Source organism: Rattus norvegicus, chromosome 9, assembly GCF_036323735.1.
Source record: "Rattus norvegicus strain BN/NHsdMcwi chromosome 9, GRCr8, whole genome shotgun sequence".
NCBI lineage: Eukaryota > Metazoa > Chordata > Mammalia > Rodentia > Muridae > Rattus > Rattus norvegicus.
The window spans coordinates 68,876,125-68,903,169 of record NC_086027.1 but is presented as its reverse complement, the minus strand read 5'-3'; the positions used below and the strand labels follow the sequence as shown (position 1 = coordinate 68,903,169).

Below are 27,045 nucleotides of genomic sequence, written 5' to 3'. Positions count from 1 at the left end.
GTGTTGCAGTTAAATGGTAATATGCAGAGTCCTGGGTTCATTTTGTACCTAGTCTGTTTTTTCCTCCTGCTTTGGCCTCCACAGTGCTGGGACTAAAGGTGTGCCCCAATATGGCTTGTAGAATGGGACATTTTAGTAAGAGGTCAGTGCAGGTTTATGAGGTTTTAGTATTGGAAGCCACACCATGTGGGGCTGGGAACTGATCAAGCTCCTCCTGGGTGGTTACGTGGCAATATTCACAGGGCTGATTTGGCCAACAATATTTCATACAGACTCAACACCTGAGACCAAACAACCTTACAATAATTAAAAAAGAAAAAGTCGTCTCCTATACTCGGAATCCTCGTTTCCCTCACTGAACCATCAACCTCTAACAAGCAGGGAATTCATGGGTGACTGAGGGAGTCCCTGTCAGCGTACACTGTGTCCATGTTTGCTGTGTACTTGAAGGACAGGCTACACTTAGTTCTAATGCAGTTAGGGGTGGCCAGGAACAGCCCTGTAGAGTGTATCTGTCTATCCACTTGTGGAAGAGAAAATACTATATATAAGCTACGAGGATTAGAAATGCCTAAAAATAAATGAAATCTGAATTTGCGGTGATATGCATAAAGACACAGAGAGACTCGAGAACAACAGACTTTATTTGAACACAGGAGTCTCCCCCTGTCGGAAGCAGTAAGTGCTCAGGTGCAGGGACAGTCCACAACACAATACTTATCATCGCTGGAAATGCTGTTTTTTTGGGGGAAGAATTCTGTTATAACTTTAAAAAATTGCATTAAAAAAGATTTACACCAACAGAGACAAAGATGCAGAGTTTAAAAAACATAAATTATATATCTCCAACAGGACTGTATAAACAAAATACTGTTCAGAGCCACTCTGCGGAGTCACTAATGAAGGCAGAGCGACCAGAAGCCTTAAAGTGCAGACTTAAGTATCTTGGCTTTACTTTGCAAATTCAGCACTTCCACTGGTCCAGTTTTGACACACCCCAAACCCAGTATTTAGGAATGAATCTCAACTTCACAAATTCAGTAATGTCAATTTTACTTTAGTTTCCTTGAAAGAAAACCTCAAGATCTCAGTTCAAATCCCATACAGAGAAAGCTCTATATTGTGCCATTTTTTTTTAGACCTTCTAGGAAAAGCTGACTGTTTCTTTAATGAAAACATTAAAAAGTAAGAATAAAAAGCAGCCTTCCCCGTTGCCAGACCCACCCCAGTCAGCAACAGCATCTACAGACAGAGAGGCAGATTGGTTATGGTCCTAGGTCTAAGAAACCCTGTAAACAAAAATGAAGAACCTGGTAGAAAAAAAATTGACATTCCCACTATATTTAACCAAAGAAAGCAAACCTACTAGTGTTTTAAACACAACTGCCTGTAAACCAGTGATAAGTAACAGACTTACCGAGTCAGAAGCTATAAACCTGAGGTTTATCACCGCAGGGAGGAAACTGCTGGAGGGTCAAGTAGAACTAAGATGGGCCAGGAACAGTGCTTTAGCCAAAAAATACACATGCCACCCACTTTTACTGCAATGGAACAAAATGGTTTTTAATTAAGAATTTAAATGAGGAACTGGGAAATAAGCCAGCGACAGAGCACTTGCTCAGCATGCACGAGGCCCTGGGTTTCATCCCCAGCACTGGGAAAGACTGTATTTGCACTGAAGCTACTCTACCTCTGTACAGTTTCTACAGAATAACCTAATTATGGAGTGTGGCTTGTCAGTGTAATCATGCCCACTCTACTAAGAGTAGACCCATTTTTAAAACCAAGCACCTGGGAATTAAGAGTTAAATAAAACAGCTAGGTGGATCTACGGTTAATATATGCTAAGACTGCAAATAAAGCTCATATGCTTAAAAATTAGCCCTTTGGCCCTGGCAGTTAAGAGTTGTTTTTTTGGACATAGACCTTTTTTGTTTTTCTTCAGATCTCAGGAGTGTTTGGTCACCATATAATTCATTTACTTACAAATTCACAGTCTTCTTCCAGCCAAACCTCAAACTTAAGTTCTACTTCTAGGAGCAGATGCTGACCTGAAACCTGTCCCTCTCTGTGTTATTTCAAGGACGAGGCCAAACAAGTATAACAGAAAAGGGAAGAAATCTATTGCAGAGTAAACTATACTTGTAAATCGAGAGAAGAGGTGGTATAGATAAGGAAGAAGAACACCCACTTGACAGCATTCAGGTGGGGAACCACAGCATTAAAAAGAAGACACGCATGGTGCAGTGGCCCACGCCACTAATCCCAGCACTTGGGAGAGGCATGAGTGCCAGGCCAGCCTGGGCTACATAATAAGAGCCACCTCAAAAACAAACAAAACAAGAACCCTTGCTTTTAAATGCCTCCTCTCCCTTCAGGTCAGCTCAATGGACTGCCAGTCCTCTTTCTTCTGTACTTCTGGATCCTGATAAAATGGTAAAGTCAAAAGGCCCGACAGGGAGAAAAATCAAGGTACAAAAAAAACCCACCAAACAAAAAGCCTACACACCAAACAACTGAGGCTTTTACTGACTAAGAAGCTATGATTTACTAGTTCCCAGAAGTTAAGCTTTGGGTGGCAAGTACCAAAAAGTTTCAGTTTTCCCAACCAAAACTGATGGATTTTACTTAGATGTTTGAATTTATCCAATAAACCTAAATATCCTTACTTAAAGCTGAGCAGAGCCTACTTTAAGTTTCCGAGGCATCCTGAGGTGACAAAAACCTTGCCAAGAAGATGTACTGCTATCTCTTGGTTTCTCCTGATGGAATGACTTGGACCAGTGGATGGAATTCGCCTTCAAAACTGTGTCCCTCTCATGCAGGGCTTGCCATCCACCTGTTGTATGCAGCAGTATAAGTTAGCATGTATTAAAACAGTGCTTTACCAACACTGATGGAATTCATTTCTAAAGAGCAGCTCCTTAATTTTATTATCACGCACCTAGAAATTAAATACTGTCATGTGATACTGGCAATGGTTACCAGATGAGCTCAAATCCAAAACTGTATACTTTTCAAAGGTACCTGCTGCCTAAGCTCCCAGCCTCTTGTCTTTCCCCCAGTGTATGGAATGTTGGAGAAGAAACTAGCAAAATCTGTAAGTAGCAAATCACAGCGCCAACACATGAAGGAAGTCAGTCCTCAAAAGATTTCTGCAGCTCCCAATTGCTACTCAATGGATCACACTCTTGGAAAACTACTAACCCTGACCAAATCCACAAGACAACACCACCACAGAAGCAGAGGAGGGAATCCATGCACAGCCTTTTCAGGGTCTCTTGGGGCTATATGATACAGTGATGATCAAAGTTAGACTGACACCCGGCGGGGAGGGCACCACGGGACACACAGCTCACAGAAGACCAGAGAGCTCCATACTCCTAGCTAACAATCCACACTTCAGAGTTTCTTTTGGCTCACTGACTGTTAAAGCAACCTGTCTTCAGACTGACTGACCACAAGGTGAAGTGTGGACAGGGATAGTTCAGAAAACAGCAGTTTACAAATACTTCACTCAAATCACAAACTTTTGACATAAAAAAACATAAATCACATAATGTACGAATATTGCTTTTGATCTTTTTTATATATACTTGGTTCAATGCATTTACCTATCAATTCTTACTTGGGAGAAGAACACAGTCATGAGATTGACATTGCTGGGGAAATGTCAGCAATCCCTTTGGTCCCAAAGCTGAAAACAGCTGAGAAAAGCAATATCTAGAAAAAGGAAACAAGAAACAGAGGCCACCAGAGGATCATTGGAACGTCCTGTTTGCTACTTTGAGAAAATGTGACATTGGTATTATAAAATAGTCGTTTTCATATAAAAGATGATTTTCTTGCAGCATCAATCATATCTCCCTTCAGAAATTATGTTTGCAGGGATCCGGTTTTGTGGGTCTTTGTTTTGTTTTTAAACAGGTCTAATTTGAAAACAAATGAAAATGTGATTTTGTTCCTCCAAAAGTAAAGAAGAGACCTTTCAGGTTTCAGCTGGTGCTTCAAGGCCAAGAAGGTGAAGCACGTCAGTGGCCTTCACGTGCAGGGCAGAGCACTCAGGGGACCACGAGTCCTTCCAGGAGCCTTGCTGTTTCACATCACTGGAAAGCCAAAGCACTTCACAGCCAACCGGGAGGACATGATACCATCACAGTCATGTGACCTGCAGGGTTCTTAATTCCCAGCACCCATAGCTCAAGCTGAGCCCTATCCTTCAGCTTCCTCGATGGGTTCTGGTGGTGCATGGAGGGAAGCGGACGGCAGGACTGTACTGGTTCCTCGAGATACCCGGTCTTGCTCTGTGTTTGTAGACAGGGAGGTCATAGAGATGGGCTGGAGCAAAGTGGTGGTCATGCCAGTGGTGACGGTCAGGCTGTGACCAGAGCCCTTGAGGGTAAGATCTGGTGTAGGAAGAAGTGGTTTGAGGATACTCACGAGGCAGAAAGCAGAGCCACTTTTAGGAATAAAATTCACCTTGTTTTTGTCGGGACAGTAAAAGGCTGGAATCTCATGAAGTTGCTTTGGCCTGCATACAAAACAGACAACCCACTACTGTAAGACACTCAATACTGGGAATAAACTCATAATGAAAGACACATAAGAACTACAACTGAAGCTATGTCAGAAATGCCAACCCCAAAAGACCAAAATACTACAGACATTTGACTCAGTGTTGTCAGGCACTCCCTTCAAGAGCCTTGACACCACTGCATTTAACAGGATAGCCACTAGGAATATGGATTTCCTAAAGGAAAAGAAAATCTACATGCATAACACATGTTTCCAACATGTTTTTTCCAAGATTCTGAAGGGAAAAGACTAAACAATGGACTATATAAAGTGTCTGGGTTTGTTTTTGCTAAATCCACCCTACAGGACTATGCCTTGAAAGGTTTCTTTCCATATGTTGCTCTTTGCGTGTTTGTTTTGGGTTTTTTGCTATGTTTTGTTTTGTTCAAGAAAGGTTCTTACTATGCAGCCTTGGCTGTCCTGACACTTGCTATACACCAGGAAGACTTTGAACTCACAGAGATTCATCGCCTTTGCCTCAACAGTGCTGGCTTCAATTAAAACATGCACTTGCACACCCAGTTTTTTCAAGTATAATTAAAAATTTCTACATCAATTATAAAGACTTTTCAGAGAAACATGACTATGAAATCAAAGTAATGGAAAGCTTGTGGAGTTGCTTCAGTTTTTTGTGATGGTGGGGCAGAACGTGAAGGGACTTTGGCCAACCCCAGTGAAGTGAGCGAGTGACAGAGCCAGTGAGATCTGACAGGCCTTGCCTTCCCCATCCCCCCATTTCCCTCTGCCTTGCTGAGAACTGTTAGGATTACATCTTAAATCCAGTCACCTTATTTGGCCACTCCCTCCTCGTGAAGCTGATCACCAAGGTGAAGCAATCAAAACCCTCCTTTGGCTCACCTAATTAACATGCCCAATTAACATGAAATTCCTCATCCTTACACCCAGTTCCCTTGTACTTTTATAAACTTGGGTCTCCTCTCCATCCAGCAGCAGTCCTTTTCCTCCAGGACAACCACCCTTCTCCCTCACCCTCTGTCTTCTGTCTCTCATTCCCAGCCCTCTGTTCTCTGAGGCAGACTAAGCTGCTGAGAACGTGGTCTTGGGGTCCTAAGCCGATACTTTTCCTCTCAGAACCCACCCAGGAATTTTAACCACCGAGTTATATCTTAGTCTTCAAAGTTTTTTCTGAAGCAAACTTCTTCCCTGTTGCCAAGTCCTTTCAAAATTATCCCCCAAAATACTTTTGTTCTTAATGGTATTCCATGAAAATTTAAAGATTGCAAATAACATGGAAATGTCACAACATTATAATAAAATCAAGGTGAGAGAAGACAACTTTGATGAAAAAACCTGTTATCATATGATAAAAAGTAGAGTTTTCTTCTGCAAGATGGATATAGGTGTTTGTTGCCAAGCAGTTGAGCTCAACTCCTGGAATCCAAATGACAGAACAGAGCCAACTCCTGCATCTGTCCTCTGGTCCCCAAAAGCATACTGTGGCACTCACCCACACACCTGCATGTGTACACACTGTGTCCAATATGTGTGTTCCTAACAATGCTGGGTACACAGACTCCACTGACTGACACTAAACACACACGAAGACACTTTGCAGTACAGCCAAAGAACAGAAGAAAACACAGTATTTATTTAAATCAATAGAAACAACAGGTCAAGGACTAGAAGTATCTTTCACAATATTTCTGGGTATTTTATGAAGAGAACCATACTCAGTTTTTATGTAGACTCTCACTTGTAATAAAGTCAATGTTACCTTTCTATAATAAAATGTTTAAATGTGAAGACAGGTTTATTAAAGATTGTGATAATTTGTATATGCTTGGTCCAGGGAGTGGCACTACTTGGAGGAGTGGCACTGTTGGAGTAGGTGTGTCACTGTGGGTATGGGCTTTAAGACCCTAGTCCTAGCTGCCTGGAAGTCAGTCTTCCACTAGCAGCCTTTGGGTGAAGATGTAGAACTCTCAGCTCCTCCTGCACCAGGCCTGCCTGGATGCTGCCATGCTCCCACCTTGATGATAATGGACTGAATCTCTGAACCTGTGAGCCAGCCCCAATGAAATGTTGTCCTTATAAGAGCTGCTTTGATCATGGTGTCTGTTCCCAGCAGTAAAACCCAAATTAAGACAGAGATGTTAAATTTATACCTCCATCTAAATAAAGGCTTTTTTTTTTTTAACCTTGAACTTCTGACCCTTCGGCTTCCACCGAGTGCTGGGATTACAGGTGTGGGCCACCATGCCTATCTTAGGCAGTTCTAACACCCTTCATTCACACTTGGCAAGCATTCTACTAAGTGAGCTAGATCCCTAGCACAAAGGACTAACTTATTAATCCTTAATTTATTTGCCTGATGTCACCTTATTTAAACTTATTTGACAGGGCTAGGGATGTTTGTGCTCTGTCTAGTTTAAAAGAAATAATTGGTTTAAGATGTATGGTTCCTAAAGATGAAGCTTGTATTTTTCCAATACAAAAAGTCCTTAAAAAAAACAAAAAAAAGAAGAAGGTGACTTGAAAGGGGAGGGGCAGTGCTGGGGTGCATTTAAAAAATGACAGAAATGTAAAAGCCATCATGGAAATGGTAATCAGAAGTACACTGAGATTCTATTTGAATCTGGTCAGATGTTCATTCCCAAGAAAACAAACTATGCTGACCATGACTTTTATAGAGGACTGGTAAGGAGGTAAATTAATGTAGCCATAATCAATTAGTGTGGAGGATCCTCAGAAAAACTAAAAGACTACTTACTACATGACCTTGCTCTACTGCTTCTAGGCATATATATTACTGTCTAAGCATGATCTGAACAAAGATGACGCCAACAAGCATGCTAAAGTGCACAGGGGAAGACCTTGAATGTCTACCCTACACAGAGAATTCCAGGCAACTATGAATGCTCAGAGCAGGAGAAATTATCTTCCCCAGGGAAGAGCTCACTGATTGGTTATCTGACATCACATGGTCAGCCCTAAAAGCACACATATAGACAGGTATATTCACTGAGCAGGTTGCATTTAGGAATATATACAAATGCATGTAACAGTGAAAAACAGGCTATAAATTTGAAGGAGAGATATATGAGAGTGTTGAGGGAGGGAAGGGGGAAATAATATAATTATATTAAATTATATTATCTCAGAATTAAATTATACTATCTCAAAAGTAAAATGCAAAAAAAAAAATAAAGAGAACTGGGATCAATGAAAATGCAAAAGCTAAAGATCCTTCTAAAGTATTCTTTGAGAATCTCAAACATCACTGAATTATCAGAAGACATTCAGTGAACAATTGTTGATACTTTTTTTTTTTTTTTTGGTTCTTTTTTTTTTTCCCGGAGCTGGGGACCGAACCCAGGGCCTTGCGCTTCCTAGGCAAGCGCTCTACCACTGAGCTAAATCCCCAACCCCACTGAGCTAAATCCCCAACCCCGATACTTTTAGAGTAAGAAAAAAATGACCAAAAAAAAAAAAAACAAAAAAACAAAAACAAAAAACAAAAAAAACCAACCAAACAAACAAAAACCATGTAATTGTTGGAACTGACCTTATTTCTTTGATCTACATTGATCACCCCATACCCAAGAATAGATGTGAAGACGTAACTGAGACAGTCTTGAGTGATCTCTCTGACTTAACAGACACTAACCCATATACCAAATGTCAAATCCTCTCTAAAAAGAAGCACACCCATCTGTATGCACTTAGGCATATTCTAATTGCCAATAAATAAAATAAGAGGTCAGCTCAAAGATTAGAAGGATTAGGAGGTATGGCCTGCTAGAACAGACACTGGGGTGGGGGTTTTGACATTTCAAAAGCCCACACCCAGCTCCATGTCTCTCTCTCTGTCTCGCTCGGTCTGTAGATCAGGATGTAGCTCTCAACTACTGCTCTAGAACCATGTGTGCCACCATGCTCTCCATCACCAAAACAATGGACCAAACCTCTAAAACCCTAAGCCAGCCCCTCATTTAATGTTTTTGGTCATGGTGTCTCTTTACAGTAATGTAACAGTAACTAAGACAAGGTCTAAGCTAGTATTTTTCAAGTTGAGTATAAAAAATCACTGAGAAACTTGGTAAAGATTTATAACCCATCCTATCTCCATACACTGATTCATTAGATCAGGGGTGGGTAGAAGCTAGAATTTTGGTAAATTCCCTGGTGAATATAATGACTATGATGCAGAAGCCAAGAACAAATCAGCTCTGGCCTACAGCAACCATCAGTTAAATTCATAGCTGACATGGTAAAATAAATAAAATAAAACAAAAACAAAACAAAAAAACAACAACCCTGCAACAAGAAGTTGCTAAAACAACAGGTTTCAATTGTTGTATAGAAAAAGAGAGGTCCCAACAGCCAGTGTTTTCTAGTGTAGAAGCTTAGTCCATTCAGAGCTACATGCTCAGAGTAGGATTAGTCAGAACTTAAAGAAAGCATCAACAGGAGGGTCCATAACAGAAGCCAAAGGACGTTTCAACTCGCTCCAAGATTTTCATGAAAAGATATAGATAAACCACATGAAATGGAAGATGGACTATCTCCATAGTTTAATTCAGGTTTCCCAGTAAGAAAAACAAAATATGTGCAGGGTATGGTGTTAATACAGATGCTTTAACTCCTGCATTGGGAGAGGCAGAGGCAGTTAGATTTCTGTGAGTTCAAAGCCAGCAAGGGCTACTCACAGTGGGACCATGTCTCAAAAACAGAAAGAAGGGGTGGGGAAGAAAAGTAAAAAGGAGCTGGGGCACAGCTCAGTGGTAGACTGCTTGCCAGACACACTCAGGACCTGGGCTTGATCCCCAGTGCAATGAATGCATCGAGAGTGGGGGGCTGGGAGTGGAAAGGTGGTTCTCCGACTTGCTATCTATCTAAGGTTGAGGCCTAAATACTATCATCATATTCTGATGTTCATCACTACTTTGCACACCCTCATATATACTTATAATCCTGAAGCCATCACTTACAAAACAAGGAAACACCGTTAATGAAAACCCTACATTGTTTCTAAGCGAAGTTTGAGCTTTAAATTAGATACTAGAAACGGGAAATAAGGGGTCAAACGACAAGAGCTGCTAATTTAAAATTCTGCTTCTTGGGGGCTGGGTGGCTAAGCTATTATGAATAATGGCTGTTATTACAGAAGACACAGGCTTACCTACCAGCACCCATGTGTTGGCTCACAACCTTCTGTAACTCCAGTTCCATAGGATCCATTCCTTTTCTTCTGGCCTCTATGGGCACTTGGCACCCCAGTGGTGCAGACATAACACTCATATACATAAAAATAATTAACAAAAAATAAGTAAAATTCTGGTTCTATCAGTTGGGAGAACAGCCTGTAGGCAGACTATTTATGTGGCATGTGTGCGGGAAGCCCTGGGGTCAGTTCTCTTGGTACCACACACACAATCTGCCAATTCTTAAATTATCTTCTCACAGGAGAGCGGCTGAGCCTAAAGTATACTGGAATCTTTGAAATATGAAATCACTGGAGAACAAAAAAGAAGGCAAAAGCTGAGGACTATCAGGTCTTTGAAAAAGAACTGCTCTGGGAGACCTGTACTTCACCTTGGGTAAACAGATGCTACGCCTACCATGTGAACCTGGTTCAATACCGCTGCATCAACAGTCACAGAACGTGCTCTACGGAGGCTCGGCAGACGCTCAATCAAGCTGGGTAACCTGAGCTCAACCCTCAGAACCACACGGTTGGAGAGAACTCCCACAATTGTCCTCTGATCTCCCCAAATACACATGCATGCGTGCACACACACACACACACACACACTTTTGAAGGAAGATGCTCTTGGGAGCTGAAGAAATCAGAGTGATTGGATGTTAGTGGACAGTAAGTATCACTGCAGTGAGAGTAAGTCACTCTACACCATTTGTTGGTGTATTAGGCTATTTTCAGCAACACTGGAAAAGCTAACAATTATGAAATCTGAGTGGGAGATATTCAACTTTTTTGAACATTCTAACTTAAAAAGTGTGTGTGTTTATGTGGGGTACTTACGAGCATTCCTCAAAGACTTTGACCCTTTCACAGCCCTCTGGAGGTTCCCTTTTGAACATGTAACTGTTGTTAGGTTTTGGTGAGGTTGCATATTTTGGCAAAGGAGAGTTGTTTCCATTGTCTGTAAGAAATGACACTGGATTATTAAAAACACTATTATAAAATGCATCAAATCAACATAATCAATATTTTTGGACTCTGTAAGGAAGTACTCAAAGGCAGGCAGAGTGCTTTCTTCATCAACACCACCCTAATAGCTATCACATTGCTGGCTTAAAAAGATATTAAACATGTATGTAAATGTAAAAATAAAATATAAATGTTGTCTCAAGTATCTCTTTAGGCCTGTATCACTTAATCCTCAGACTGCACACACAGCTATCTGGCCACCGTATATCTCTGCACTCTGCAAATAGACTCAGTGTGTATTTTCGGCAGCACATGTATCTGAAACAATTCTTAACTAGTTGCTTGCTATTAACTCTTGGCCTGCCCTGCAAGCTTGCCAGTGTCATCTTGAGGTTTCTCTGCTTGGTCTCTGCTTTAGGTCAAAGCTGCTATACATACCAAATACTTCCTTAACCAACAAGAAATAAATTCTATTATTTTTTCAAAATTCTCTCTAAACTTGCCTCAAAAGTTTCTGAAATCTTTCCAAATGCACCTTATGAGAGGGACCATTTCATTAATGACAGTCATGTCCAGGGCTGATGTCACTAATACTGTCAGTATTACTGTCAGTTCATACTGCAGTAATTTAAATTTCTTAGTATGTTATATAACTGTTCTAAAACTTTCAATCTATCTCTAAACTATAAATTCCTTACTGAAAGTAGTGCTATGACCCTGTATTTTAATAAAAGAAATCCACAGAAGCCATTAGTCATTCCTTTCTAAAAGTAATAAGTACCAAGAAACAAAATTATGAAATGCATACAGAGGTAGAGCTGAAGGGGTAAGAAACCAAGAGGCAATTTTTGATAACTATTTTCAATCCAACTATTTATTTTAGAGGTCCAATTATCAATGGTCTACAAACATAGTTTAAAACCCAACATGTTTTTTGTTTTGTTTCTTAAGACAGGGCCTCATATAGCCCAGACTGGCCAAAGATGATCTTGAGTGATCCTTCTCCAGCATCAAAGCTGGGATTATAGGTATATACCATCACTGCCTGCCTTAAAGCTAATCTAAACTATGACCCCAATGGTGTCCTGTAATTGAATGTAGGGTTACAAAAAAGCTGGCAAGCATAAAAGGTTTCTTGGTGTAGAAAAAGCAGAAGACAGAGTAAAAATCAAACACTCAGGAATCCCTGGTTGCACAGCATACATTCACTGCATGCTGGGCTCTGAGCAGAGTGTGCTCTCTACACCGCACATCACCACATCACATGAACACAGCTTGCCTGACATCCTTAAGCTTGGACTCAAGACTGTAAATTATGAGCCACATTGTTGTTACTGTGCACACAGCTTTCTAATCTTATAAAAACATAATGGGAGCTAGGGAGACGGCTCAGCAGGTAAGAGCACTCACTGAGGACCTTAGTTCAATTCCTGGCAACCACATGGCAGCTCGCAACTGTCTAACTGTAGTTCCATGGCATACAACACCTTCACACAGATATATCAAAACACCAAAGCACATGAAATAATAATTAAAAAAATCCCATGATTTAAATGTAGAAAAGATGCCTTAAACATTTTCTTAAAATTCTTTATGTGGTATTTAAATGTTTGATTTTTAAAATTGATGTCTGTATTTCTGAATTGAGTTTCAGTTTAAAAATATCATTACAAGACTTTGGTTTGAGATGAGGGCAGAACTTCAACAATGTCTGCAATGGCCCCACACAATCTTCCACTCTTGTGTATCATGCACTATACAAGCGGCATTCCCAGCACTGACAGTTTATACTCAGAATGCAATCAACTCTCAAAACCTCTGGAGGTGCTGCTCTGTATCAGCTCAGCAGAAAACCCAGCGAGACTGAATTCTCTGGTTCGTATGTGGGGGGGGGGGGGGGGTGCATACTGACAGAGGCGTGGCTTTACATACTCTTTGGACCTAAACTCAGGCCTCATGCTTGTATACTAGGTGTTTTACCCACTGAGCCATCTTCTTGGCTTCAAGACTTATTTTCATCTTAAACTGGGTACGTGTGTGCTCATGCACAAGTATATGCAGGTGGAGGCCAGCGGGTGTCAAGTTCTCCCACTACTGAGCATCACCTGACTTTTAAAAGTGTTTTGAGACAGGATCTAGCTCTGCAGCCCTGGCTGGACTTGGGTTCACAGACTAGTCTGCATCTGCATCTCCAGTGCTGGATTAAAGGCCAGTGCCATCACATTTTAAAATAACTTACAATTTAGTGTGTAGGTGTGTGTACCACAGCATGCACATGGAAATCAGAGGAGAACTGTGGGGAGTTGGTTCTCTTCCAATATGACTCAGAGTTTGAACTTCGGTTGTCAGGCTTTCGTGGCAAGTGCTTACTGAACTCTCCTGCCTTATTTGAGACATGATCTCTCACTGGACCTGAAGCTTGCCATGTTGGCTTGACTGGCAGGCCAGCGAGTCCCTCCAGTGCTGGGGCTACACACACACTCTACTATGCCTGCTCTTTTACATGGGTAGAGGACACAAACACAGCAATTTGTGATTTAAAGTCTGTTAATATTTGGTTTGTATATCTCTTTTACATACCTATGTCCTCAGAATCTCAAAATTATCTCAGGAAAAGGGTCCTAAGCCCTAGTTCTAAGTTTTACTGTTGCCAGATTTAAATGCTGAAGTGACTGGGAAAGGCAGTCAGTGGGAATGATATGCAAGAGGTTCTCAATACACTTCTACTGAATTGAGTTGGACAATTTACAAACGACTGCTATATCATTGTTTTCAAGTACATATAAAAACTATGATTAGGCTAACAGAATGTATTGCTCTGATATAGGCTGATAAAAATAATCTTATTTCTTTTTAAAGGTAAGATTTTGTATGTAATATTTGGAATATTGACTTTAGGCTAGTTCTTATTTTAAGTATTTCCAACCTTTAACATTTTTTAAAAATTTATCACATGTGGGGTTGGGGATTTGGCACAGTGGTAGAGCGCTTGCCTAGCAAGCGCAAGGCCCTGGGTTCGGTCCCCAGCTCTGAAAAAAAAATTATCACATGTATGTGTGTGTTCTCTTGTTTGTATGTGCACTGACATGTATGCATAACCTGTAGAAACCAGAAGAGTCCCCAAAAACTAGAATTAGAGATGGATATGAAGCACCTGATGTGGGTTGGTGCTGGGAACTGAATCGTGGTGCTCTGCAAGATTAACAAGTACTCTTAACCACTGGACTACCTTCCTGCACCAGTACCTCCAATCTAGACTTTGCTTTGAACACTCATTTTGACTTGAGATAAATCTAGTTAATCCTTGTTAGAAGTATCCTAAACAGCATAAGTTGAAGGCTTCACATTTAATTAAGAATTATTAAGGTAATAAAACCCCAACTGGAAAAATGATCAAGAAGAAAGTGCTTTTCAGGAAAATACTTATTCCAGTGCTTCTCAACCTGTGGGCAGAGACCTTTTTGGCAAGCCTGTATCTCCAAAAATATTTACATTATGATTAGCACTCAATTATGAAGTAGCAATAACAAGAACTTCACGGTTGGGCATCACACAGCATGAGAGACTGTTATAGGGTACAGCATTAGGAAGGTTAGGAACCACTGCACTAGTCACTAATAAGGTAGCTGTATTCACCATAAATGCTGGAAAATAAAGATACACACACACACACACACACACACACACACACACACACACACACACACACACAACACTAAAGCACCATAGAGCCCCTTGGCAAAGCTGCACTGTACTCCACTTGTTCTGACCTGGTGTTCTCCCTCACTCCTCCAGTGTATGTGGATCCCACAGAAAGAAAGATCAACAGGAGCACGCCACTCGCATCCAGGGACGCAGCTCCAACCAATGGTACCTTTATCTCTGGGATCGGCAAGCAGGTCGTCAGCTGAACAGGGACTCTCCTCACTGCCTTCATGAGAGATGGTGAGGAAGGATGTCGGGGACACAGACTGAGAGCGGCTGCTGTTGTTGCTTCCCTTGTCTGCACCCCCAGGAGTCTGTGTGTCAATGCTGCGTGTGCTGCTGCTTCTCTGTGCGAGGGGTGGAGGCGCACGATGACCATCTGGGATATCTTGTGGCTGTTACAAATTTTTAAAAACAGATGTTGATACCACTAATTCTGAAATTTACTAGCAATGTATCCATTCCTCTGTGAACCAGAGACTCACAAATCAAATTCTAAGCTTGGCATGGTATCACAAATCTGTACTCCTGGCACTTGGGAGGCTGAAACAAGAGGATTTTGATTCCTAGAGCAGCTGGACTACATAGCAAAACCCCATATCAAAAACAGACAAGCATCCATACCTTGTACTGGTACTGGGCCTTCCTGGTGCTCATTAGTGACATCTAAACTTAACCTGACCCCTCAGTGAGCATCATCTTCTGGGAAGAAGTTGCCTTTGCAGGGCATGACACACAGGAGGTCAATGTTTGCTGAATAAATGTGCTGCACTAAATGATATCATGCACTGCTATTTCTAAAAATATAAAAAAAAGAGTATCACGGTAAAGGAGTAATTTGGTGGGCCACAGGTCCCTAGGAGACGCAACCATAAAGGTGCTCACTGGTGATACCGGGTGGCCCTTGGTTCCTGTGCCTTCCTGCCCATTCCTCTTCTAAGTTGTTTTTTTTTTTTTTCAAAGAACACTTCCTGTGAGTGAAAGGTTAAACACAGCAGATCTAATTAGAGGGTGAAATCTAGGAGACACTTATGAAAGCTTGTGTGGCTCACATAGCAGACAAGCCAGCTCCCTCTACAACTTTGACTTAGCCTTAATTAGGGAAAGCATACCCATTCTATGGAATGGATGACAGGGGTGGGAGAGTTGTCTATTTTCAAAGCTAAACCAAGTTTTGTCTTTTTTGTTTGTTTGAGAAAGGATTTCAGTTATATAAGCCAGCCTCAAACTGGAGACCTGTAGTTACTGGGAGTACAGGCCAGACACCACACCCAGCTGCCTTCACCTCCAGGGAGAAAATTCCACAAATCTGTAGAGGATTTCTCCACATCAATTCCCTCATCGCTCAAGAACATAGGCTGATAAATGTACTCTGTGATACGAACGAACGCTCACTTGTCATCAAGATGTTGGTCAAATCAAACCGAGTAGTCCAGACACTCATGGGGCGGGCGGGCTCCCCCTCAGAAACAATGTGCTGTTCTAACTGCCCTATCCTCCACAGAACTAACTCTAATTTGTTACAGGGAGTTATAGCAAAATGAGGAGGATATACATGCCCTTCTGATATTTGCTACAAAAGAAAACCCAGCCGTTCGTCCCATGAAATGAAAAGAAATTAAAATTCTCCAATTACCTTCATGGTCAAAGGCTTTTACTTTTATTCATTTATAAAAGCTAAATTTTCATACTCTCACTAAGAAACATAAATACAGGCAACAGAATGTGGACTGTTTCAGAGCTCTGGAGCGCACAGCAAGACTTCGGAGTGTGGAGGCTACTTACAATCAGCTGTTCTTCCTTCTCCCCTGTCTCTTTGATTATGATCTCGATCTCCTGGTTCAGCCCTTCCACACTGTTCCGGAACCGGGAGCCTGAGGACTTGGTGATGGGGCCAGCGGGAATGAGCGTGCTCTTTGGAGCAGGAGCCTTAAGCGAAGGTGAAGAGGATGGAGAAAAGTTTTCAAGGTGGCGTAATTCAAAAACAAGTCCAAAGGACACCCACAGACCTCAACAGGTTGAGAGCAACCAAATCTGCACCTTAGGTTATACGAAATATAATTTAATGCTTAAGCCCAGACAGTCAAGACTGACTCAGAAATGTACCGACAACCGTCACAGACTAGAGGTCATTAAGAGAATGGCAAATGTTCCAAGAATATCAACCTCAGACATGCTTTCACATGAAAGCCAGTGAGGTGGCTGTCACCAAGGCTAACAATGGAGTTCAGTAGACAGGATTCACAGTGTAGAACCCACAGCATAACTGCAGATAACTTTCCCGTAACATTCATTGTACACACATGTACACACACACACACACACACACACACACACACACGCACGCACGCACGCACACATATGTTCACCTCAAAAGAAAAGTATAAAGTATGTTTTTCTTTTTGCAAGTCCATCTCTGATTTTCTCTTACCAAAAGTGTTTTCATTGCCACAGTGTTACTTTTTTAAGTGATGGATTAAATAGTTATAGACCATTAACTGTCCTCCTAACAAGATGCAAAACAGGGTTTATGAGGGCATCTACTAACACACTGGTCTGGGATCTATGACTAGCTCATTCTCATTCACCTGGGAGAGGTGACATGGAGACAAAAGCTCCCGGGTCTCCAGGCATTTACCTCCAGCTTCAGTCAGTAGGTAATCTTACTGTCTGACTCAAACTTAGAATGAGGTTTTATTTCTTCTTCTACTGCTGCTCATCTTTAACATAAACAAACAAGCAAAACAAAAACACATCAAACATAGTACAAGCTTCCTTGGGAAACAGGAAATCTGTGAGAAATAAGTCAAAGGGAATCTACTTTGAAGCAGCTCTTGGTGACTGTGAGTGTAGGGCTCTCGCCTGCAAGGCAGGGCTCAGCATCTTACCTCCTGGGCAGGTAGCTTCCTTCACAGGTAAGGAGAGGCTCGGCATCCCAATCATGGTTTTGAAATGAGGGAAGAACCCCTGGCCCTTTTCTGCCCATTATGGACACATTATTTCTTAACCAGCGTTCCTAATTTAAATCCCTCTATCCACACATCTTTTCACATACCCTGCCCCAAGCTTCTCCTATACTATTTACTCATTTTTAATTTCTATTTTTAAAAAATGTTTTATTTATTTCTATTTATGTTTATGGGTGCTTTGTCTGCATTTATGTGTACTACATACATGCAGAGCCCACACAGGCCAGAAGAGGGCATCAGGAACTGGAGTTAACAGCTGAAAACTGCCATTTGGGTTCCCCCAGAAGATCTGCCGGTGATATTAACCACAAGCCATTCTCTAGCCCCTTATTTTTATATCTAATTACTTTTTCTACTCCTCAATCTCAATACCGTATGTACATAAATGGAGTCTCTCTTAAATTTTTACTTATTTTTACATGCACAAATATGCATCATGTGCATGTGGAAGCCACTAGAGGCCAGAAGAGACACTGGATTCCTGGAACTACAGTTATAGCCTTTGGTAAGCCACCATGTGTATACTGGGAACCAAATGTAGGTCCTCTGCAAGAACAGCAGACGTTCTTAACTACTGAGCATCTCCCCAGCCCCCAAATATCTTATGTTCAATAGGTGGGTTTTTTGTTGTTTCTGGAATTGGGTTATGGGGTTTTGGGGGAGGGGCTGAGGAGGAGCACCCAACAACTGAGACAGGGTTAAGTCAAGTATGAGTAAAATTCATAATACTCCTGCCTTAGTATCTGAGTGCTAAGATTAGAGGTCTATGTCACCATACCTTTCATCTACAGATGGAAGACTTGTAGATGACATCTCTCAGTCACTGACAAGAACAGAGCCTACCTTCCTCACTTTTCTCACCAACACCAATGGTAACAAGACTGGCAAGCAGCACATGCTACTGTTCTATACATTCTATACATTCTTCTGTTCACTGTTGTACTCTCTACTCTCCTACCTCAACCTCCCTCCCAGGCCCTCACTTAGTCTTCAAAAAGATACTTACTATTGACTGACTGATTGATTGATTGGTTTGTGCATGTCTGTTTATGTGAATGTGTACCGAGTGTGTGCAGGGGCCAGCAGATGCTCTAAACCACTGAGTCATGTCTCCAGCCTTGTCACTGAACTTGGGTCCTGTTTGTAACTGCTGTGAAGCAGGATGAAGCTAGTCACTAGAGCTGGCTACCCACTGTTTGTCTTAACATTCCTAAGGACTGCCACTAACTCCTAAAGAGTTTTTGTTTTACTACCCTATTTCCTTCCCAACAGATGTGAAATTCCAAAGTAAGACTAAGCAAAAGGTTTTTTTTTTTTTAAGTTTTATTGTTTTTAGAATTATGTGTATGCCCACCTGTGAGTGCAGACACCCAGAGTTCAGAGAGGGGGTCATATCATTTGGAGCTGGAGTTATAGGTAGTTAGACATAGATGTTAAGGAACTGAACTTGGGTCCTCCAGAAGGGCAGCAAGTACTCTTAACCTCCTGGCCATCTCTTCAGCCCTAAATAAAGTTGTAAAAGCTCCCAGTTATAGGCACTTTAGGAACAAGGCAGGGGAAGAAGAAAGCTAACACGGCTTTGCTTCTGATGGATGAGTAATGGGAGGAAGGAACCTTTCTTTTTTTTTTTTTTTTTTTTTTAAAGATTTATTTATTTATTATATATAAGTACACTGTAGCTGTCTTCAGATACACCAGAAGAGGGCATCAGATCTCTTTACAGATGGTTGTGAGCCACCATGTGGTTGCTGGGAATTGAACTCATGACCTCTGGAAGAGCAGTCGGGCGCTCTTAACCGCTGAGCCATCTCTCCAGCCCCGGAAGGAACCTTTCTAAAGGTAAAACAGAGACTGGAGAGGAAACCATTCAAACGATAGAGAAGAGAAGCCCAGGACTCATTGGCCTGCAGTGAAGCACACAGACATTCTGAGACACAGTCAGCTTTCCTGTGACTGGGTCAAATCATGTGTAATGAGGTGACATGGTAACATAACAGAGAAGGCTAAGAGCAATCTCAACACTCAGGACACAGACTATAAACAGCAGTTCTAAACCAATTGTGTCCTCCTCTCCTTTCTACCCCTCTCCTCCTGCTAATTTCTTCAAACTGTCATACAACAAAAACAACGCCTTATGCTTGTTTTCAGGCTTCCAGTACGTGTTTGTTTTACAACTGCTAAATTACAGGAATAGGGAACGACTGTAAGGGGAAGGTAGTATGCCACAGTATTTGCAAAAGCTGGCCTTTGGTTATAGAAGCATAAAGACACATTATTAGTAAGCTTGTTTAGTAAAAGAAGCATTAGAGTTCCCAGCTGACATGGTAAGAGAGGTACACACAGGACCCTGGCAGTGGAGGGGCCAACTCCCTCTATCTCTTTACTAAGATTTCCTATCAGCAAGACAGGGGAAGAAGTTAAAAAGATTTTCTTTCTTTTTTTTTTTTTTTTTTTTTTTGTGGTTCTTTTTTTCGGAGCTGGGGACCGAACCCAGGGCCTTGTGCTTCCTAGGCAAGCGCTCCACCACTGAGCTAAATCCCCAGCCCCAAAAAGATTTTCTTAATAACTCCTTAGCAGTAACTATTTATCAAACATTTAATCTGTCTCAAACCAAGGAAAAAAGAGAAACAGAGAAGGAAATATAGCGTAAGTCATTCTTGTAAGGCCTGTGCACCTCTCTTCTGAGTGAGGGGTTTTAACCAGCAGTTTAACTTAACTAGCTGTCTGTCACAAGGTTAGAAATAATGAACTCACCCAGCTACCTAGGAAGGACTTCTTTGTTAAATCTAATTTAACTACTGAAGATAACATGAGCAGTAGTCCTTTATTTTACTCCTTATAATATTTTTTTTCTTCCTTCCTTCCTTCCTTTTCTTTCTTTCCTTCCTTTTCCTTCCTTCCTTCCTTTTCCTTTTTTTCCTTCCTTCCTTCCTTCCTTCCTTCCTTCCTTCCTTCCTTTTCCTTCCTTCCTTCCTTCCTTTTCCTTCCTTCCTTCCTTCCTTCCTTCCTGTTCTGGCATCACCTCCCATTCCACCCCTTTTAGGGAATTAAATAACAAGAATTTGTTTTCCTGGACCAAAAGAGGTTTTTGCAATAATGTGAATTCTAAATATAAGTCAGTACACACAAATGTAAGTAGGTTATAAGATTAGCTGAGAATTCTTTAGACAGCTAAGAAAGGTTAAAAAATTCCTCTCATCAGATCTGTACTCTGGAAAATAAAAAAAAAAAAATGCTTACGGTTTGCCCAATCTCCTCAAAGCTAACACTTCAGTAGATTCTGGCCCACTTAAGGCTTCTAATCAGGCAGCGCAACATGTCATTCTCTAGATACCCACATGACAATTGGAATGTGGTGGTTTGAATGAAAACACCCCCCCCCCCAATAGGAACATATATTTAACAGTTCCTCCATTGGTGGAACTGTTTAGGAAGAATTAGAAGGTTTGGCCTTGTTGAAAGAAATGTGTTACTATGTCAGGCCCAGTGTCTGTCTATCTGCCATCTGGAAAGCTCTCAGTGTTCAGGTGCCATTCCTGTCTGCTTCCCAGCATGATGATTACCGACTATCTCTTTAAAACTCTTAAGCAAGCCCCAGTTAAATATTTCCTAAGAGTTGTCTTGGTCATGGTGTCTCTTTACAGCAACAGAATGGTAACTAAACACTGTATAAAAACTTAAAATATGGGCTGGAGAGATGGCTTAGTGGTTAAAAGCAATGACTTCTCTTCTAGAGGTACTGAGTTAAATTCCCAGCAACCACATGGTGGCTCACAACCATCTGTAATGAGATCCGATGTCCTCTTCTGGTGTGACAATTTATATACTTTTTCTTTGTGTGTGTGTGTGTGTGTGTGTGTGTGTGTGTGTGTGTGTGTGTGTGTGTGTGTGTGTGTGTGTGTGTGTTGGGGGGGTGGAGTAATGCTACACTGGAAGCCCCATCTTAATCCAGCATTACACTGAGGCCTGTTTCTATTAATCGATTTAAGTTGTAGCTTTTGTAGGTCTTCCATTCATTTTGACTTGCTTCCCACCTCCCCCACTGTTTTTTTTATTTGACAATTTGATACATTTATATTATCTTACTAGTTTCCCCCCCACTGATACCCCATTTTCTCCTCTCATCTACCCCTTTCCCTGCTGAAACCCTTCTACCCAACAAGCCCCTTCCCTAACCCATGCCTCCATTTGTATGTGACCTAGAGTAATGTGGTTTTTATCTAAGCATAAGTGACTCATTCTGCACAAAAGCAAAAGCAACTTATGGGGTGGCTACACCACTGACAAAAATGCTACCCCTTCCTTCAACAACCATGAATGGCCAAAAGTCCCTCAGTGAGGTGTGGGGGCTTTTATAGGCTCCTCACCATTGCACAATGAAATGTGGATGGGTCCAGAGTCAGTAGGCTTTATGCAGATAACCAGTTCAGTGGGTTCAGAAGCCCAAACTCTGTGTCATGCCCAGAGGGTATCTTTTTCTTTTCTTTTTTTTTTTTCAGAGCTGGGGACCGAACCCAGGGCCTTGCGCTTCCTAGGTAAGCGCTCTACCACTGAGCTAAATCCCCAGCCAGAGGGTATCTTTTAAGTAGACATTATCCTGATTCTTATAATCTCTCCAATCCCTCTTCCAAAATGTTCTTAGAGGCTCAAAGCTGTCTTCTTGAAGGCTAAGTGCTTCTGTTACTCTTGATGCACTGAGAGTTGTGGTCTGCATTAACTGCCACACCCTGCAGTCAGAAGGTTCTTGATGAAGACAAGGCATAGCACAAATCTAAAATGTCGACCTGATATTAGGGCCCTGTTTCCACTCAACTTCTGTGTGTACTTTTAGATACATTTTTAGAATTGTACTCAGAGGCTAACATGGCCCCAGCCTTTATTCATCTCTCCATCTATACTGTATGTTGGCAGCCATCAGCTAGCAAAGTGTGAAAACTCAGAGTCTCATGTCAGAATGTCTAGGTTAGAACCCAAGCCTGTCTCATTGACCTTTAAGATAACTGGCCTCTTAAGGTCTCAACTTTCTATTAAATGAGATTTAATGGTATTAAATTGCAATATGAAGGTTAATTGCCAATAATGACACAAGTCCTGAGGAGAACATGTATCATTTAGTAAGCAGTTCAACAGTTCAAACACCACCACCTCCTAACTGTCAGTTACTTATAACTAAGCAGCTCAAAAGACTTCAACTGTTAGTACCTTCTCACCAGTTTTAAGTTTCCAAGTCAATTCTGATTCCTTACTCACACTTCTAATTCTTTAAATGATTCCTGGCTTGTATTATTTATCCTCTACTAAATTCATCATATATTCTAAGCCTACAGATGCCACTATAAAATGCATCTGAGATCATGAGTCTCATTTCCAACATTAAAAAAAAAATGTTCTTTTGTACAATGAAGATGAAGTCAGAGTAAGTTACTAACTAATCTGTGAAGACATCAAGGTCTGCCTGATATTAATCTCTTTTTTTTTTTGGGGGGGGGTTCTTTTTTTTTTCGGAGCTGGGGACCGAACCCAGGGCCTTGCGCTTCCTAGGCAAGCGCTCTACCACTGAGCTAAATCCCCAACCCAATTAATCTCTTAATCATTTACTACCACCCTACTGGGGCCATGACTTCATCTGTTAGGTGGGCTAACTCAACTATTATTTCAAGGATCGACCAGATTAACATTTTCTCTGAAAAAGCCTTTCTGGATGGCTCATCCTCCGTTCAGAGAAATACCCCTGCACTGTGAACTCTTCCTATCAACATATTCATTGTACATTATTACAACTAACTACTTACTTACATTCCTCAAAAATAAGATTTGATAGGGACATGAGATTATTTCTTTATTGCTACTTTTCCTACAACACCATCAGATGGTTAAGTATTTAATATTTAGTCTTGATAATATACTTCTTTTCCACTAAAGAGAGAACTTACCTAAGCAACATCATATCAATAACTTAATATGCTCTGAGAGTCTCAATAAACATCAATATGACTAATACAACTGTCAAAATTAATACACAAGACAATCAAGCAGGTATTTTATTTGTCAAATATAAAGAGTCAAGATAAATTTTCTTTTTGGGGAGGATGGGAATGGGGATAGGAGTGAGTCTCCAAATCAGAGATCTCCTTGCCTCTGCCTCCTGAGTGCTGGTAGTAAAGGCTAGCACAGCCAAACTCATTCTTCTTTTTTTAAACATTGTGTGTGTGTGTGTGTGTGTGTGTGTGTGTGTGTGTGTGTGAGAGAGAGAGAGAGAGAGAGAGAGAGAGAGAGAGAGAGAGAGAGAAAGAGAGAGAAAGAAAGAGAGAGAGAGAGTATGTGTCTACATGTGAAGATCAAAGAATGACTTATAAGAATTGGTTCTCTTCTACCATGTGGGTTCTTAGAATTGAACTCAGGTTGTCATGCTACACTCTGAGCCAATTCATAAGACTAAGCTTAGTAATTTTTATGAAGAAAATTCAATTTTAGCTGAGCAGTGGTGGTGCATACTTTAGTCCCTGAACTTGGGAGTCAGAGGCAGGTGGACCTCTGTGAGTTCAAGGCTAGCCTGGTCAACAGAGTGAGTTCCAGGCCTAGTCAGAGAAACCTTGCCTCCAAACACAAAAGGGAAACTCAATTTTTTTTTAAAAGATTTATTTATTTCATGTATGTCAGTATACTGTAGCTGTCTTCAGACGCACCAGAAGAGGGCATCAGATCTCCATTACAGATGGTTGTGAGTCACCATGGGGTTGCTGGGAATTGAACTCAGGACCCCTGGAAGAGCAGTCAGTGCTCTTAACCGCCTGAGCCATCTCTCCAGACCCTAGGAAATTCAATTTTTAAGGAACAATACTGTGAAGAATTTTTCAATTTAAAAATTGCTGAGTATAAACTGGATGTGATGGCACACTCCTTTAATCCCAGCACTCAGGAGACAAAGGCAGGTGGATTCTGTGCTAAAAAACAAACAAATTGCTGACTGTATTTATCTTTTCTTTGCCTCCAGAGTGCTAGGATTAAAGGGGTGCATCATAATGCCTACCCCATTTAGGTTTGAGAAAGCTCTTGCTACAAATAACTCTCCTGTCTCAGCCTCCCAAATACTGAGATTACAGCCTTCTGTCAGTATAACTAGCTAAAAATTCTCCCAGTAATAAATTGGTATTCAAAAGTCACTTCAAAACTTTATCAACTCCTACAAGGTACCATGTAATTTGATAAAATTCAGTCTTAACTCTGAAGTGACCTGAAGCAAACACATGATGGGGAATAAACACAAAGCACCCTCACTGTTAAAGCGGTTGTGGATGAGCTAGAAAGGACAAGGTTGGTAAAGTAATCAGAAAGATGTTGGTTTTCAGTTAATATGCCACTTTTAACAGTTATTACATTTTATTACATATTAAAATTTACATGTATTTGTTGACAGTTAAAGTTTCTTAAAACTAACTTGTATAATTTTAAGACATTAAAATCCAATCATTTTCCTATTTTTTTTTTCTTCTTTTTTTTTTTCGGCGCTGAGGACCGAACCCAGGGTCTTGCGCTTTCTAGGCAAGCGCTCCACCACTGAGCTAAATCACCAACCCCCATTTTCCTATTTTTTAAGCTTTATTTTACATTTAATTATCTGTCTGTGTGCCTGTGTGTATCTTCCAATAAGTATGTGCCTGAAAGTAGACACGTGAGAAGGTGTAAGCACTGGATTCCCCAGAGCTAGAGTTACAAGCTGGGTGCTGGGAAACAAACTTGGGCCTTCTGCAAGAGCAGTACACTCGCTCATCCACACCCCGTTAATCGTTTGATTTAAATATAATCTTATACTTGGTGTAGAGCCATTAAGAAACTAAAACCAAACTATAAATTTACAAAAATCAAAATTATTTTAAAAACTATTCTTTAATCATCTTTTCTTTCTTCCTTCTTTTTTAAAAAGATGTATTTATTTCATGTAATATGAGTACACTGTAGCTGTCTTCAGACACACCAGAAGAGGGCATCAGATCTCATTACAGATGGTTGTGAGCCACCATGTGGGTACTGGGATTTGAACTCAGGACCTCTAGAAGGGCAGTCAGCGCCCTTATCCGCCAAGCCACTTCTGCAGCCCTTTTAATGCATACAACCCCACACATATTAACAACTGTAAGAATAAAAAGCAAACCTTTTTTCTATAGATCTTCAAACAGTGAAGACCTAAGGTTTTATGGGTCAGATAGTCTCTGTTACAACTATTCAACGATACTGTTGTATTAAGAATGGAGCCAAAGGTTCACGGCCATATCACCTTAAACATGCCTGATCTCATATGATCTCATAAGAATGGAACCAAAGATAATGTATACAGAACAAAACTGTCTACGTCTTGTAAAACTTTACTTATCAATGGGCAGTTAGCTTCCATCTGCTAACCCAGTCTTAAAATATGTCCTAAAAGTCACAGAACCAGACTTCTAATCATCCTACTGTTCCAATAGAAAACTGAATTCAGGATCCCATAATCACAAAGCTTTGCTTTGGGGAACTGAAAGACTCAATCACAGAATATGAAATAAACCTGCTCTCTTCTTGCCAAGAAACTCTAGCGAATTTGAATTCAAACAGAGAAAGCTCTATGGACAAGTCACTTACTGCCCTCCATAGGGATCTAAGCCATTTGTTTCCCTCCCAAAAGAAAAAGACATCGAGACAGCAGCCATTCCTCCCAATCTTCAGATAATATAACTGAAACTAAGAAAGGAAAAAGGTCTTTTCCATGGCCAGTGCTACAGAAATACCCTGCTTCAGCAAAGTGGGTTCAATCGCAATGTGTAACAGGGGGAGCATGGGGATGACTTTAGTCCCACAACTTGGGAGCCAGAAGAAAGTGGGTGTCTGTGAGTTCATCAGCTCTACATAGTGAATTCCAAGACAGGAATTTTTCCAGATAGGGTGTAAAGAGACCCACCCTATCTGGAAAAAAAGTCCCCAAGTAAATAAATAAAAATACTTTAAAACTGTAACTGGGTAAACCTCCTAGATAAAATACTATTTTGTGAATTTGGGGGAGGGAGAAAGGCTGTGATTTAGTACTTAAAACATTGTTACACACATGGTTTTGGACATTCTATCCTAAACGAGTACAAACGACCTAAAAGAGAAGCCAATCTCTTTCCTTACCTGGCTCTGGTTAATAGCTGCATGGTTGCCATGGAATGGAGACTGCCTTTCTTTATCTCGATGGTGACGGCTGCTGTGTTTGCTTCTCTGCAGTTGCTGGCGTAATTTTGCAATCTGAAAGGAAAAACAGGCAGAAACAGTGTTTTCCACACAAAACAAAAACATATTCTTGATGAAAGAACCAATAAATTCATCCTTAGTACATGAAATTTTAAACCATATTACAAAATCTAATTGATCGGTATTTTATACATATATTCACATGTATATGTACAGATTTAAAGAAAAACAAATACATTTAACATTGTTGTTAGTCTTGAGGTTTCTCAAGTATTAAAGTTTTCAGCATTTAAATTATGCTCTTAGAAATAACTTATTCTCTTGTTGCCTTTATGAATGTAAAATTTAAAATATTTACAAATCAAGCCAAGTGTGTTCATTTGTATGAGAAATATCTTCCATAGGCTCATGTATTTGAGCACTTGGTCCTAAGTTGGGGGTGCTGTTTTGAGAAGT

General features: G+C 40.8%; 1 protein-coding gene and 1 long non-coding RNA gene across 4 annotated transcripts in view; one reads left to right on the top strand and one right to left on the bottom strand.

The window, feature by feature from the left end:
* Positions 1 to 626: 626 nt before the first annotated feature.
* The window catches only part of Fam117b (family with sequence similarity 117, member B), a 68,210-nt gene continuing 41,791 nt past the window's right edge, over positions 627 to 27,045 (bottom strand). For all 3 annotated transcript variants that reach the window (XM_039083858.2, NM_001108797.2, XM_039083860.2), the window contains 5 exons: positions 26,530 to 26,643; positions 16,199 to 16,342; positions 14,583 to 14,808; positions 10,580 to 10,700; positions 627 to 4,531 (listed from right to left, as the gene is read on the bottom strand). In XM_039083858.2, coding sequence (XP_038939786.1) covers positions 4,213 to 4,531; positions 10,580 to 10,700; positions 14,583 to 14,808; positions 16,199 to 16,342; positions 26,530 to 26,643 — 924 coding nt within the window. In that variant the 3' untranslated portion in view covers positions 627 to 4,212. The remainder of the gene's footprint in view (positions 4,532 to 10,579; positions 10,701 to 14,582; positions 14,809 to 16,198; positions 16,343 to 26,529; positions 26,644 to 27,045) is intronic.
* Positions 4,531 to 14,847, top strand: LOC120094801 (uncharacterized). The gene is made up of 3 exons (XR_005489500.2): positions 4,531 to 10,411; positions 12,357 to 12,583; positions 14,504 to 14,847. It is a non-coding gene; the product is annotated as an uncharacterized LOC120094801 (long non-coding RNA).